Source organism: Musa acuminata, chromosome BXJ2-4 (genome assembly GCF_036884655.1).
Source record: "Musa acuminata AAA Group cultivar baxijiao chromosome BXJ2-4, Cavendish_Baxijiao_AAA, whole genome shotgun sequence".
Classification (NCBI taxonomy): Eukaryota; Viridiplantae; Streptophyta; class Magnoliopsida; order Zingiberales; family Musaceae; genus Musa; species Musa acuminata.
The window spans coordinates 45,517,700-45,530,087 of NC_088341.1; the positions used below are offsets into that span (position 1 = coordinate 45,517,700).

The 12,388-nt window shown below is 40.7% G+C and overlaps 3 protein-coding genes across 5 annotated transcripts; 2 read left to right on the forward strand and 1 right to left on the reverse strand.

Annotated features, from left to right (window-relative positions):
* Nucleotides 1–1,041: 1,041 nt before the first annotated feature.
* On the forward strand, nucleotides 1,042–3,110 carry LOC103982364 (flavanone 3-dioxygenase 2). Its single transcript, XM_009399280.3, has 4 exons — nucleotides 1,042–1,360; nucleotides 1,443–1,690; nucleotides 2,214–2,538; nucleotides 2,666–3,110. The coding sequence occupies exons 1-4, from the start codon at nucleotides 1,067–1,069 to the stop codon at nucleotides 2,906–2,908; spliced, it is 1,110 nt and encodes a 369-aa protein (XP_009397555.2). The 5' UTR covers nucleotides 1,042–1,066; the 3' UTR covers nucleotides 2,909–3,110.
* Nucleotides 3,111–3,276: 166 nt separating this feature from the next.
* Nucleotides 3,277–6,987, forward strand: LOC103982365 (large ribosomal subunit protein uL11c). Its single transcript, XM_009399282.3, has 4 exons — nucleotides 3,277–3,528; nucleotides 3,630–3,802; nucleotides 3,974–4,037; nucleotides 6,576–6,987. The coding sequence occupies exons 1-4, from the start codon at nucleotides 3,342–3,344 to the stop codon at nucleotides 6,782–6,784; spliced, it is 633 nt and encodes a 210-aa protein (XP_009397557.2). The 5' UTR covers nucleotides 3,277–3,341; the 3' UTR covers nucleotides 6,785–6,987.
* Nucleotides 6,988–7,409: 422 nt separating this feature from the next.
* LOC135611225 (serine/threonine-protein kinase ATG1a-like) lies at nucleotides 7,410–12,334 on the reverse strand. 3 transcript variants are annotated; one of them, XR_010486470.1, is made up of 6 exons: nucleotides 11,909–12,334; nucleotides 11,690–11,816; nucleotides 11,540–11,588; nucleotides 7,887–9,976; nucleotides 7,638–7,796; nucleotides 7,410–7,559 (listed from the first exon to the last, which is right to left on the reverse strand). XR_010486470.1 is itself a non-coding variant. In XM_065106736.1 (5 exons), the coding sequence occupies exons 1-3, from the start codon at nucleotides 11,999–12,001 to the stop codon at nucleotides 11,581–11,583; spliced, it is 228 nt and encodes a 75-aa protein (XP_064962808.1). In that variant the 5' UTR covers nucleotides 12,002–12,318; the 3' UTR covers nucleotides 7,410–7,796; nucleotides 7,887–9,976; nucleotides 11,540–11,580. The 3 variants fall into 3 exon arrangements, 2 of the variants coding, with proteins under 2 accessions (XP_064962808.1, XP_064962809.1); XM_065106736.1 differs by having other exon boundaries at nucleotides 7,410–7,796; nucleotides 11,909–12,318; XM_065106737.1 differs by having other exon boundaries at nucleotides 7,410–7,796; nucleotides 7,887–8,001; nucleotides 11,909–12,317.
* Between the last annotated feature and the right edge of the window lie 54 nt (nucleotides 12,335–12,388).

Consider the following 12,388-nt stretch of genomic DNA (forward strand, 5'->3'; position numbering starts at 1 on the left):
ACATGACAGACGCATAAACTCAAATGTAACTTATAAATTAGTCATTCTAACCACTTGTTAGTCACACCCAGTTAATAAGTGATGGTCGAATCCAAGGACATGTGGCCTCAGTAGATCACACATGATCGAACGCTCAACTATTTAATTGTCTGACCTAGTGAAAAATGCGATCAGATGATATGAGCTTTTGGAGTGGCAAACATCATACCACGTCGTTGCCCAAAACATCACACAATCTCAAACATTACTATTACTGAATCACTTATAGGGATCTCAAGGTATGCATTATACACATTAACTTATTCAAGCTCATTAGCAAATCCGATCAATTCGACTAGATTCGAATTTTTTGACTTTGGGTTTTGACTTGATTATCGAAGTGGTAACGATTGGGAATACCCCCAACTTAGTTTTATAGAGTTGGCACATTGTTGTAAAATTTGAGACAACTTCAAAACGAGTATAAGTTAGATTCGATACACTTCTCCGACTCCAATAATTGGATTTAATTTAAAGAAACTAAATAGTTATTTAATTTAAATTAAATAATTTTAATAAGCCCATGATAATTATCACATGGTGACGTGTAAGTATAATCTTTATCCACGGAGATTTAATACTATTGTTGACCAAACTTACCTCATCTTAAAATAATCACTTCGTGTAGAACGAGCAAGACACTACACACCGCGTGGTTTGTGCGTGCATCGTTGTCGTTATCATGACCACGATTTCATGAAATTGATATCTCGATTTTTTAAGCTTTTTTTTTCTTTTTTTTGCAGGTAAACGACGAGGAAATATATTTGTTGGCAACATCCCACCTCATTCGCTGACATCAGCCGCTGCGCCAGCACGATAAACTATTGAGGAAGGCTTGTCGTGTTTCTCTTCCAAACATGAAGTCCTCTTCGTGGAAGGCTCGCCCGCGGGATTCCAGGGCGACGCAGTCACCCCTGAGAACCAGCAGGTATGATGTCACCTCTCACGTCCATGAGTCCGCTCATCAGCCACATGATCGACCACATCGCCCTTGTTTTTATCATGCGTGAGTCAGTCGAACTGAATGGTTGGCTACTTCGTCCGTCTGTCCTCGCCCTACCTATCTCTAAGTCCCACACGGTCCTCATGTCTCTCCTATGCTCTCCGTCGTGCTTCGTCCATGGCAGACCAGCTTCTCTCCACAGTAACCCACCACGGCTCCCTGCCGGAGACCTACGTCCGTCCGGAGTCGCAAAGGCCTTGCCTAAATGAAGTCCTCCGCGACGCCGACGTCCCCACCATCGATCTCGGCTCACCGGACTTGTCGCAGACCGTAGCGCAAGTCGCCGACGCCTGCAGCACCTACGGCTTCTTTCAGGTACATGTCTAGCTTCTGCAACCTGGGACAAACCTACTGCTGCGTGCTTCAACTGTTCCTTGCTGTACATGTGTGTGTGCAGGTAGTGAACCATGGAGTGCCGATCGAGTTGATGCTGAAGATGATGGCGGTGGCTTTGGAGTTCTTTCGCCTCCCTTCCGAAGAGAAGGCGAAGCTCTACTCCGATGACCCTGCCAAGAAGATGAGGCTGTCGACGAGCTTCAACATCCGGAAGGAGAAGTTCCGCAACTGGAGGGACTATCTCCGGCTCCATTGCTATCCTCTCGAGGAGTTCGTGCCTGGTTGGCCTTCCAATCCCTCTTCATTTAAGTAAGTCTTCTCCCAATTTTTTCTCTTCAGGAAAGTCCAAGAATATACATATTATACATATATATATATATATATTCCTCTTCCTCTTTCTTCTTCTCCTTGCATCTCTAAGGGGTTGATTCCAGCTCCATATCTGTGGCATATGATTCATCAATAACAAGGAAAGGATAAAATAATCCTGGAGACCTGCTTCTTTTAGCCGATCGTCATATTGGGATAGGAATCTTGACATGTAAGCCACCACCAAAACCTCCTGAGATTTTGATAGAATACAATTGTTTTTTGATGTGATGTGCATAGAAAAATGTGGAACTGGTCCACTGAATGGAATCTTCTTTCACCTAAAGAAGATTCCAATGTTTCTTTTTTCTTTTCCTTTTGACAGGTACAACATGCAGAAATTTCAAAGATTAATTTCAACTCTCTTAAGGAGAAAAAGAAAAGAAAATGCCAATAATGATCAACCAGATGATATGACTTCACCCGAAGCAACACAGTTCATTTTGTACTGTTATGTTGTCAGGGAAGTGGTCAGCAGTTACTGCAGGGAAGTCCGTCAACTGGGGTTTCGACTCCTCGGACTAATATCGATCGGCCTGGGACTGGAGGAGGACTACATGGCGACGGTGCTCGGCGAGCAAGAGCAGCATATGGCCGTAAACTACTACCCAAAGTGCCCGGCGCCGGAGCTCACGTACGGTTTGCAGGCGCACACCGACCCGAACGCCCTTACTCTCCTTCTTCAGGACCCAGACGTGGCCGGGCTTCAGGTTCGTAAGGACGGCAAGTGGATCGCTGTCAATCCCCAACCCAACGCATTCGTCGTCAACATCGGTGACCAGCTTCAGGTATCGGCATATACTTCTGCTGCTGATTGTTTCTGGAGTTGTTTGCATAGGTTATGCAATCATCAAGTCTTGCCGTCCCGAAAAGCTGATGAAACATGGTCGACATGGATTACGTCGATGCATGCAGGCACTGAGTAATGGAAGATACCGGAGCGTTTGGCATCGGGCTGTGGTCAACGCGGACAAAGAGAGGATATCGGTGGCGTCGTTCCTTTGCCCCTGCAACAATGCCATCATCAGCCCTCCGGAGAAGCTCGTCGCCGACGGATCTCCGGCCATGTACAGGAGCTACACCTACGACGAGTACTACAAGAAGTTCTGGAGCAGAAACCTGGATGACGAGCACTGCTTGCAGCTCTTCAGAAGCTAATGCCTAATGCTGCTGCCCGTGGCATGCAACAGGATGAGTGCTCTACGTGGCAACCTTGCTGATGTGGACATCTCGGATTGGTCAAAAGTAGGATGATTTCATGATATGTCTCGGCAGCGTTTCGGCTTTTGTGTAGTAAGACAAATAATGTTTGACCGTATTTTGACTTCAATAAACTAAAACATTGCAAGGGAATAATAAATCCGTGAAATAATTATACAAGATTATAAAATATTTCGTCGGTTATTTTAAGCTGTGTTAATCAAATTATATTATATTAACTTATTGGGCCAAAATGGGCCGATCAATCTCCGTTGCGTTCTTGTGAGCCCCAGCCACGTCAGCGAGACGTTTAGAGATCAGATGCGAAGCGATCCGCCTCCACCCACCGCCATCACTTCTTCCCTCGCGCCGGGCGCTCTCTCACGCCACCATGGCGACGGCTTCTCTCTCCCTCGCTCCGCCTCCTCCTGCCCATTCCTGTCGCCGCCTGTGCTCCTCTTTCCTCCCTCGCTTCCCTTCTCCCTCCCCCTCTCCCCGCCCGTCCCGCTGCTCCCGGCGTCCGCTCCCTGCCGTGCGGGCCATGGCGCCCCCCAAACCGTCGGGGAAATCCAAGAAGGGTGCGCGGCGTTTCGGGCGATGACACCTCGTTTGCTTTCGTATCGCTGTCTTCTTCGGCTTTTGATCCGTGCCTTGTTCCTTCGTCTCGGCTTTCTTGCAGTGGTGGGCATCGTGAAGCTGGCGTTGGAGGCGGGCAAGGCGACGCCCGCGCCGCCGGTGGGGCCCGCCCTGGGTTCCAAGGGCGTTAACATCATGGCCTTCTGCAAGGAGTACAACGCCAGGACCGCCGACAAGGCCGGCTACGTGATCCCCGTTGAAATCACCGTCTTCGACGTGAGCTCTCCCCACATTATGTTCTTCCCGGTTTAGCTTTTACTGGTGATGTGAACCTTAATTGGTCGATTATTGCGCCCGTTTTATTTGTTTGGATATGATCAAAGAACGATCTTGCTTTGCTAGATTGGGTGATTGAATGGAACAAATCTCTGATATCTCTGTTGACAGGATAAGAGCTTTACCTTTATTTTGAAGACTCCACCGGCATCAGTTCTGCTTCTCAAGGCTGCAGGTGACCAAGTTTTCTGATTAATTTTCAGCTTCAGTGCTTGTTCATTAGTTAAATTTTCTAATCACTTCATTGGATCGTGTCAATGAGTAAAATCTTCAGTTTTACTAGTTATCCAAAGAAAGTGAATGATGCCAACCACAACAAGGTTTCCTCCTCTTTATCTTGTGCAATTAATTCTGATCTCTAGTTCATATTAAAACATGTTTAGAAATCAAATGCTTGTTTACAGCGCAGCTATTATACAATATATTAAGTACAAGCTTTGACATTCTAAGTTGCTCGAGTAGCATGGTGGTAGCTTAAGTAAATTGGTCACATTTGCTAAATTCACCAGTGCCCTGATGTGATATTTGTTTTGATTATGAATTTATGATGTGTAATATTGGTTTTATCAGCTTTAGGACACAATGATTTGTTACTCTTCCTACTTCTGATCCTATGGCTATTTATTAATTGTTTGATGCTCTTGCTGTCTCTATTAATCTGTTGATATTGCCACATTGTTCATAGGGGAAATTTTGGCACTATATTAAGAATGCTACATAGCTATAGCTCTAAGATTTATGTTTTTATCCTTCATTCTATGATCTTGTAATAGTCTGATTTTTTGTACATATTGTGATGTTCTTCGTATTGATAATCATACTATATGATCAGGATTATGTTACAATTTGTGTTAAGTAATAGCTAAACCTTGGAATTGTTTGGGTTAGACTGAGATGGGATTAACAAGAACACATGCTTAACTTATACCTGACCCAGCCTGTTCTTAGGTCAAGATTTTCTGACTGGACCCAACCATACAACTAGTGGATCAGGCCAAATGGGGTCAATATGAGTTAAGTTGAGTTGGACTAATGGGTCAAGGCATGTTTTACCTTTTCTTTTGCAAAAGAACTGGGTTGTGCTACGTCAGATTGATTCATACATCACGAAATGATATGCTTGATCGGAACCTAATCAAACCTACTAGCAATTCAAGAACTATTAACGTAGACCCAACTCATGAACTCCATGGGTCATCTCAAACAAGTCATGTGGTTGGATTGATCCAATAGGATTGGGTAAATTATTCCCACCCCTATCTTCAACTTCTGATTGAATAAACTGTTAATACTGACCTATAGCTAGACCACATATTGAAGGTGCCTTTTAAAACACTAGTCAAATACTACTCTATTACTTATGCAAACTTTTCTTATTTTGTTCTGTATTAATTTAGTCACTTGAGGGTGGGCCTTGGTACAATGGTAAGGTTGTTCCTTTGAGACTTGAAAAACCCGGATTTAAGTCATGGAAATAACCTTTTTAAGTATTTAAAGGTAAGGCTATGTACATTAACCCTCACTAGACAATGTGGGAGCCTCGTATACTGGGTACGCCCTTTTTATTAATCTACTCACTTAAAAAGCAATCTTTTAAGTACAGGTCTGATTCCAGTTTTGAAAACATATCAAACTGCACCTTTTGAACTACTGTGGTACTAAGATATTGAGCAATATACCAACGTCTTTTATCACTGAAAAAATAATAAGAAAATGAATTGTACATCGAGCAATCTTTTAGGTACAGGTCTGATTCCAGTTTTGAAAAGTTATCAAACTGCACCTGTTGAACTAGCGTGGTGCTAAGATATTGAGCAGTATACCGACCTTCTTTATCAATAAAAAAATAAAAAGAAAATGAATGGTACATTGAGCAATACTGTGTTGCAAGGACCGTTGCGTTTGCTTGGTTGGACAGCAAATATTGCTCGGTGTATAACCATCCAACTAGTATTTTAAACCATGCCTGCAACAATATCAAAATCCATTAACAGAACATGAAAAGGCTGTATTTGCCAATTATATGGTAAGCTCTATGGAGTTCAATTAGGTTGGAGTTTGAGAATTATCTTTGGGTATTAGCTACAAACACTTGAACTGGATTTATCTAAGAAAGTACACTTTCAGTCAGTTTTGTTGTCTGGCTGTAGGTCTTTTAGTACTGGAATTATGAAAAAGGAGAAACTATATGTCAAGTTAAAACTAGCAGTAAAGGGAAGCTGCACAAGAATTATAAGTTTAGAACAGCTGGGTTAACAAGGTAGGAATGACTCTTACTAGATTGATCTCAATTAACTTATTTCGACCTTAGTTCATATTCACATATCAACAGCAACTTTTCTCCCTTGGTCATCCACAAGGATGAATTTTGGAATGAGGAGGAATTGAATTTTGCCACTAAGCTCTGTTGCTGTGGACCTTAGCAGCTGTCATGCCAGTATGGTGGGTATTAACAAATCAAAGACCAAGGAAAACCACATTGTCAACACTCAACATATTCAGTGGATCATGAATTTATCAGCAGCAATAGGTATGGTTAGTTTAAGAAACCCACATAGGAACTATCACATGGTATGGAATGCATGCATGAACAACAAAGATTCTAATCGAGTGCTTGATCGCAATTTGCAGTTGACATGGAAGACATGCTTATTCATCTGCCTGTTATTTTTGGGGGGGATTTCTAATCCATTGCATCTTTTTTAATGCACAGGAGTTGAGAAAGGTTCCAAAGAACCGAAGCAGGAGAAGGTGGGGAAGGTAACCATTGAGCAGCTGTGCGCAATAGCAACAGAGAAATTACCAGACCTGAACTGCACCAGTATCGAGTCTGCCATGAGAATCATCGCAGGCACTGCAGCTAATATGGGCATCGTCATCGATCCACCAGTCCTGGAGCCCAAGAAGAAGGCAGTCGTCTAACATTTCTAGTATTCTTTCACAATCTGCATCCGCAGATCAAAATTTCAGTTTTGTTTTGGACATCCTATTCAATTCTAAGATTCAATTTCCATCATGCATCTCCTGCTGATTGTGTTTATGTAAGATTCATGATGTTGCCACGGCACAGGACGCTGAAGCTTTTTCATGTTGTGGTATAAACTTCTCTGGATTTGGTACTGTTATTTACTAGGAGATTGATGCAATGAATAGATAGGTTCAGCATTGAAATACTTCTCCGGAATTGATACTGTTATTTACTAGGTAATAGTGGGAAAATGGAATTATGAGAGAGATCTTCTCGAGAAAAATCAAAAGTGTTCAGATCCAATCAGATGAGTTATCCCCAAATCAAAGTTCTAAAGCTCGATCATACTGTTCAGTACAAGCAACATGGGTCCCTTCAAAAACTAATATCAAAACATTCAGTTGAATATGGGTAAAAGACCACTCAATTGTATTTTTTATATCGAACAATATAATTTGACATACTGCTCAGTCAACTGGTAGTGCACCAATACAGTAGATTATTGAAACTGATGCTAGATCGAGATTTCGATACTTATTAAAAAAAGAGGCATAAATGCCTGAAAAATCGATCATAGTGCAAATCTGTCACTGTATACAATGGCCAACAGATGCCACACCACAAACGTCAATAACCAAAATACAAATATATTGCTTTACATCTCATGCAAAATGTCTGTTCATCTCATGAGAGAGGGCTTCTGGCACGCGTTGATCATGGAGTTCCAGCCTGGAAGATGAAATCATCATAGCTAACATTGTTGAAGTGAGACTCCAAAAAATATCTGAAGAAATTAAAGAAGTTTACCACCGTCGATCATTTTGCATCACAGTGGAGAAGGATACACTTCAAAACCTGCAACTACAAAAAATATTTCACAAAATGTCTCATATTTACAGTAATATGAGATTATAGTTTCCAATGGAATGCTTGAGCCTTGGACATGATATATACAGTGATCTTCCCCTGCAAATTTGGAATCAAAATCATGAGGTCAAGTATTGTGATGTGAGCTTCTATGCTTTGAATGCTATGTGACATTAAAGTAACTTGTACCGAAATACCACTGAGGGCATCCATTGGTTAATCAGACTCCAGTTATCCATCTCTATTCACTTGTTAGCGCTGAAGGCTTGGATGGGAAGAGTTTCTGCCACATGCACATGATACCCTAGAAAAAGGGTCACTTCAAAGAAAGATGAATTTTCATGTTCGATTATGATATAAATGCTACTGAAGTCTTACTGCAACACAAGGATTAAAAACTCATACCTTCACGGTAATAACTATAAAACACAAATTGACTTGCCCCACTATTTGATACATGTCATGCTTGTCAGATACAAACATTTTTCATGTGTTTGAGTTTTTTACTTCTAGCTGCAGGAAAATAGCAAACACAAACATTGCCACATGCAAGCTTCTTTCTTGAGGTTTATAATTCATGATGTCTCTTGAAGCATTGCGTCTCATTTTTTGTCTTTTTGTTACTCATCCTGTTTATCAGCTTCAAAGCTAAATATTCTGTCACTTCTGTAGTTGTTATAATTCATCATTCTTGTAAGTAATAAATTTGTACACAGCTACTACAAGATAAGAATGGTGACATGTACATCAAACCACATGAAGGCTTTTCAAATGTGCAATTGACACTTGTTGACCACTATGAAAATTGTACATGAGGTGCACTGTTGGGGTGTTCAATCTTCGACATAGTATCCTTTCTCAGCCATAAGTATCAGGTTCTGCTCCCTTGAGGATGCAAGAATCACAAGATTATTTTGTTTGAGTTTCTCATATTGTCGACCAGTGGCAACCGAACTCAACCTTTTTATATTGACTAAATTTCAGTTGGGTAAACCTAAAGTGCACAAAGCTACAAACAATGAAAGAATTTTGTTCTTTTGCAGCATCTTGGTCACTATTCACATCAAGACTGATATGCCATAAGGAATCACAAATATGTGCCTAGTCTGACATCATGTGTTTATGCCCCTAATCTCACATTCGTAAAATAAAATAGTACCACAAGCATATGAAGATCCATCAATAATGATACCAGGCACTTTTAAAAGCAGTGCCTGATGAAGTTCCAAACAAAATTTACTTACCTTTTCTTGAGCTAATTCTGTTAGAGCACTAATATATTCGGTGAGAAGCTGAATCCTACAGGAAGGGTGCAATAATGATGTCCCCTGCAAATCATCTGATGGATAAGCTTGTGATATTGACAAAAGTGCTGGAATATGGCTGCCCATACTCTCTGCACCATTGATTTAACTGGTCCCTTTTTTACTGGACTCACAACTAGGTCCCTTGATTTAACTGGATTCAACCCTTTTTGATCATCCTCACTTTGCAATTTGGAATCCTAGTTGTAGAATTATCATACAAGGCTTCAAAGAAGACAACCAAGTCTCCATAGACATGAAATTAGCATGAACAGGAACGTAGTCTTGTTCAATGGATTCAAATGAGTCTGCAACAGGATACAGTTATACCATATGGGGTACTACAATTGGAGTGCTAGGGGTTGGAAGGTGGGATTGGATAATGGTACATTATAATCAGAAATTGAGGGTAGAAATCTTGGGTGAGATCTTAAAGTTAATATGTTAAAATACCCGGATTTCATTGAAGGGTGAGATTTAGATTGATTTTTGACATGTTTGACATAAATTCCAATGAATTCCTATATCAAACTGGAATTGGAGGAGAACTTGGAAGGTGGGATTGGGCACTGCTCCTGTTATTATGGTAGATTGAGTGTGGAAAGTCTTTGGTGAGATCTTAAGGGTGTATTTAAAATCTCAGGATTTCATAGGAAATCTGTGTGAGATCTCCATACCAAATGGATCATAAAAGAACAGACAAAGTGGACCAGCTTGGAGACATTTGTGCCACACAGATTGAGACAGTAACTAACATCACAATCAGATCAAAAAAATAAAATGTACAAAAGCCAAGGATGAGGCAAATCTTTATAAAAAGAATAGCAGCTGAAGTGCAACCATATATACTGATTATATAGGCTCATGTAGGCAGTAAAAAGAATGAAAAGTTCTTCCAAACTTGGATAACAAAAGAAATGGAAAAAAGACTCGGCTTCTTGTAGGTAATTGGATGACTGCATTCATCGGTCAAACCTGACATGGAAAAAAATCTTAAGAAAAGGTTTGAACATAAAGTATGTAACGTTTCATAATTTTTGTTGACAAAAAGATAGTACCGTAGAAAAGAATCAACCTGAAAAGCAATTTAAAAAGAGGGCCCAAGAGCATGAGAATCTACTGATGTGGGTTTGGGAAGGTCCAATGTACGGTAAATCTTTCACTAAAGCAGTATAAGAATATACTAACAGGATATATCCACCCAAATATTTTAATTACATGATAGTGCATTACAGGAAACACAGGTGATTCCTGAAATAATCAGATCAATATAGAAAAACAGTACCTTTTATGCCTGCATATAATATCATGAACTATTTCATCAAGGCCTTTCATAAACAGCAAAAGATAACAGCAATGCTATGTGCTTTTATAAAGCGTAAGTATGCTCTAGTTCAAAAATTATGCATCTGGCCAATAATTATTGTAATCCTTGAAGCATGTTAGCCATGTATAGTAGGTACAAAAGCAGTCTAATTACGTTAAGTTTCAAAAGCCAAGATAAAAAAGGGAAACCCAATGACACAACAGTGATGCAAATGTGTTATTTCATTCTTTCATATGGATAGCTCAAAATGAGCTTCTCCAACAAAAATATTATTTATTTCTCCAAGTAGAGGTATACAAAGAGTATAAATTTAAAAAAATTCCTGAGATGTGACTCGGCACACATCCCTATTAGGACTCTCATATATGAGAATCATCGTATATGGTTGCGGCTAGGAACACAAGTAATCCTTAGAAATTATTATGAATAATCAAGACATAGCGCATGACTAATAGCGCATAACACTACGATGCAAATATCATACTTTGTGTATGAGTTGAAGTTTGCATCAGATGAACGTAGTTCAAGACCTAATTCACTCCATTTCTTCAAATAAAAACTATCACACTAAGTGAAGTTTTAAAATTGAAGTTTAAGTCTTTAATGACACGTATGAGCACCAAACAACTTATTTTAATAAATGTTTTGTGTCTTAATAATTTTGTTTATTAAAAAAATTTCAGATTTGTGATGGATTGTTAGAGATTTTATTTTAGAAATAGAATCCTCAAAATTTATTTTATTTATTTACTTGTTTCCATACTTTGTGTCCATTGCTTTTCTTGATTAATTTACACATTTTAACTGGATTTATTTACTATGATTACACATAGCCATTGGATTATTATTTCTCATAGTAGTTACAGACCACCTCTTCTATATAAAGAATAGCTACTGCTTGTAATACTACGTCAACATCTCTATGATCATGCCTGCAATGGAGGTATGCAGGAGGAATACTTGTTTTAACCCTGGGGAATGAATTCAAATACAAACCTCCACGAAGGGGTAGAGTCATTCCTTAGAACAGTTGATAGCAATTCCGAGTGATTTATAAATCTTGTTCTTTTTATTTTTATTAATCAGATCTAATGTTGAGTTTTTACCCCCAACAAATATAACAATGTGAATATGTCAAGCTATTTGTATATCGGAAGCAATATAATCAAATCAACGAAAAGAAAGGTAACAATCAAGGTAAAGCAACCCACCTCTGTGAATCAGATTGATTTCGCCGAGGATTTTCAATCCTTCAGCCATCTAAGGAGAAACAGGAAATAATTGATCAAATTGTTCATCAATGCAGCAATCCAAAAAATTCCAAATAGATTCTTTGATGAGCTCGAAAGTTGAACGCCTACCAAGCTGCCTCATGAAGTGCCTGGCGACACCCACGGAAACCCTCCCGTGGATCCTGTGACACTGGATATCAGCTGCAAGGTCGCCGCTGGCGCAGTGGTCCAACACAATAAATACCTTGTCTTCCGTCTGGTCAAACCCACCATTGCAAAAGATAGTTCTTATTCGAAATAAGAACAATTCAAGCAAGCGCGTCATCGCTAGAGAAAACAAGAGCCAACCTCGATGGCCTGACAGAGGCGGGCGATATCGGGGTGGGAGATGTGGTTCTCCTTGAGGAGGCCGTCGCGGACCTTGCTGTCGACCTGCTTCATATCGATCTCTTTCACGGCCACCTCGCGCCCGAGCTGCCGCTGCGAGGCCGCCACACCACCGCGAAGGACCCAGACCCAATCCTCGGGCCCAGGATGTGGTCGCCCACCACTCGCCCCCACCCGATCCTCGGACCCAGCCACCGAGCTCGATTCTCCTTTTGCCCGCTGGTCTCACCTCAAGGAGAAGAAGATGCGAGAGGAAAAGGAGATGCTTTTGGGCGTTACAAGCGCGGGCGAGGCCGTGAAGGGCAAACGTGGACGCGTGGGCCCCAATCCCCAACGTTCTCCATGAGGGCTTAACTGTATCTCCTCAGGCAGGAAACGCGAATAAAACCCAAAAACAATCGGACATCACCACGGAAACCCGTCATCTAAGGTGGTCCCACG

Excerpts from the sequence above, each read along its gene's own strand:
- LOC103982364 (XM_009399280.3), top strand. The coding sequence starts at position 1,067 with ATGGTTGGCTACTTCGTCCGTCTGTCCTCGCCCTACCTATCTCTAAGT. Across the intron at positions 1,361-1,442 it reads GCACCTACGGCTTCTTTCAG|GTAGTGAACCATGGAGTGCC; the intron begins GTACATGTCTAG and ends GTGTGTGTGCAG. Across the intron at positions 2,539-2,665 it reads ACATCGGTGACCAGCTTCAG|GCACTGAGTAATGGAAGATA; the intron begins GTATCGGCATAT and ends CGATGCATGCAG.
- LOC103982365 (XM_009399282.3), top strand. The coding sequence starts at position 3,342 with ATGGCGACGGCTTCTCTCTCCCTCGCTCCGCCTCCTCCTGCCCATTCC. Across the intron at positions 3,529-3,629 it reads GTCGGGGAAATCCAAGAAGG|TGGTGGGCATCGTGAAGCTG; the intron begins GTGCGCGGCGTT and ends GCTTTCTTGCAG. Across the intron at positions 3,803-3,973 it reads TTGAAATCACCGTCTTCGAC|GATAAGAGCTTTACCTTTAT; the intron begins GTGAGCTCTCCC and ends CTCTGTTGACAG.
- LOC135611225 (XM_065106736.1), bottom strand. The coding sequence starts at position 12,001 with ATGAAGCAGGTCGACAGCAAGGTCCGCGACGGCCTCCTCAAGGAGAAC. Across the intron at positions 11,817-11,908 it reads GCCTCTGTCAGGCCATCGAG|ACGGAAGACAAGGTATTTAT; the intron begins GTTGGCTCTTGT and ends GGGTTTGACCAG.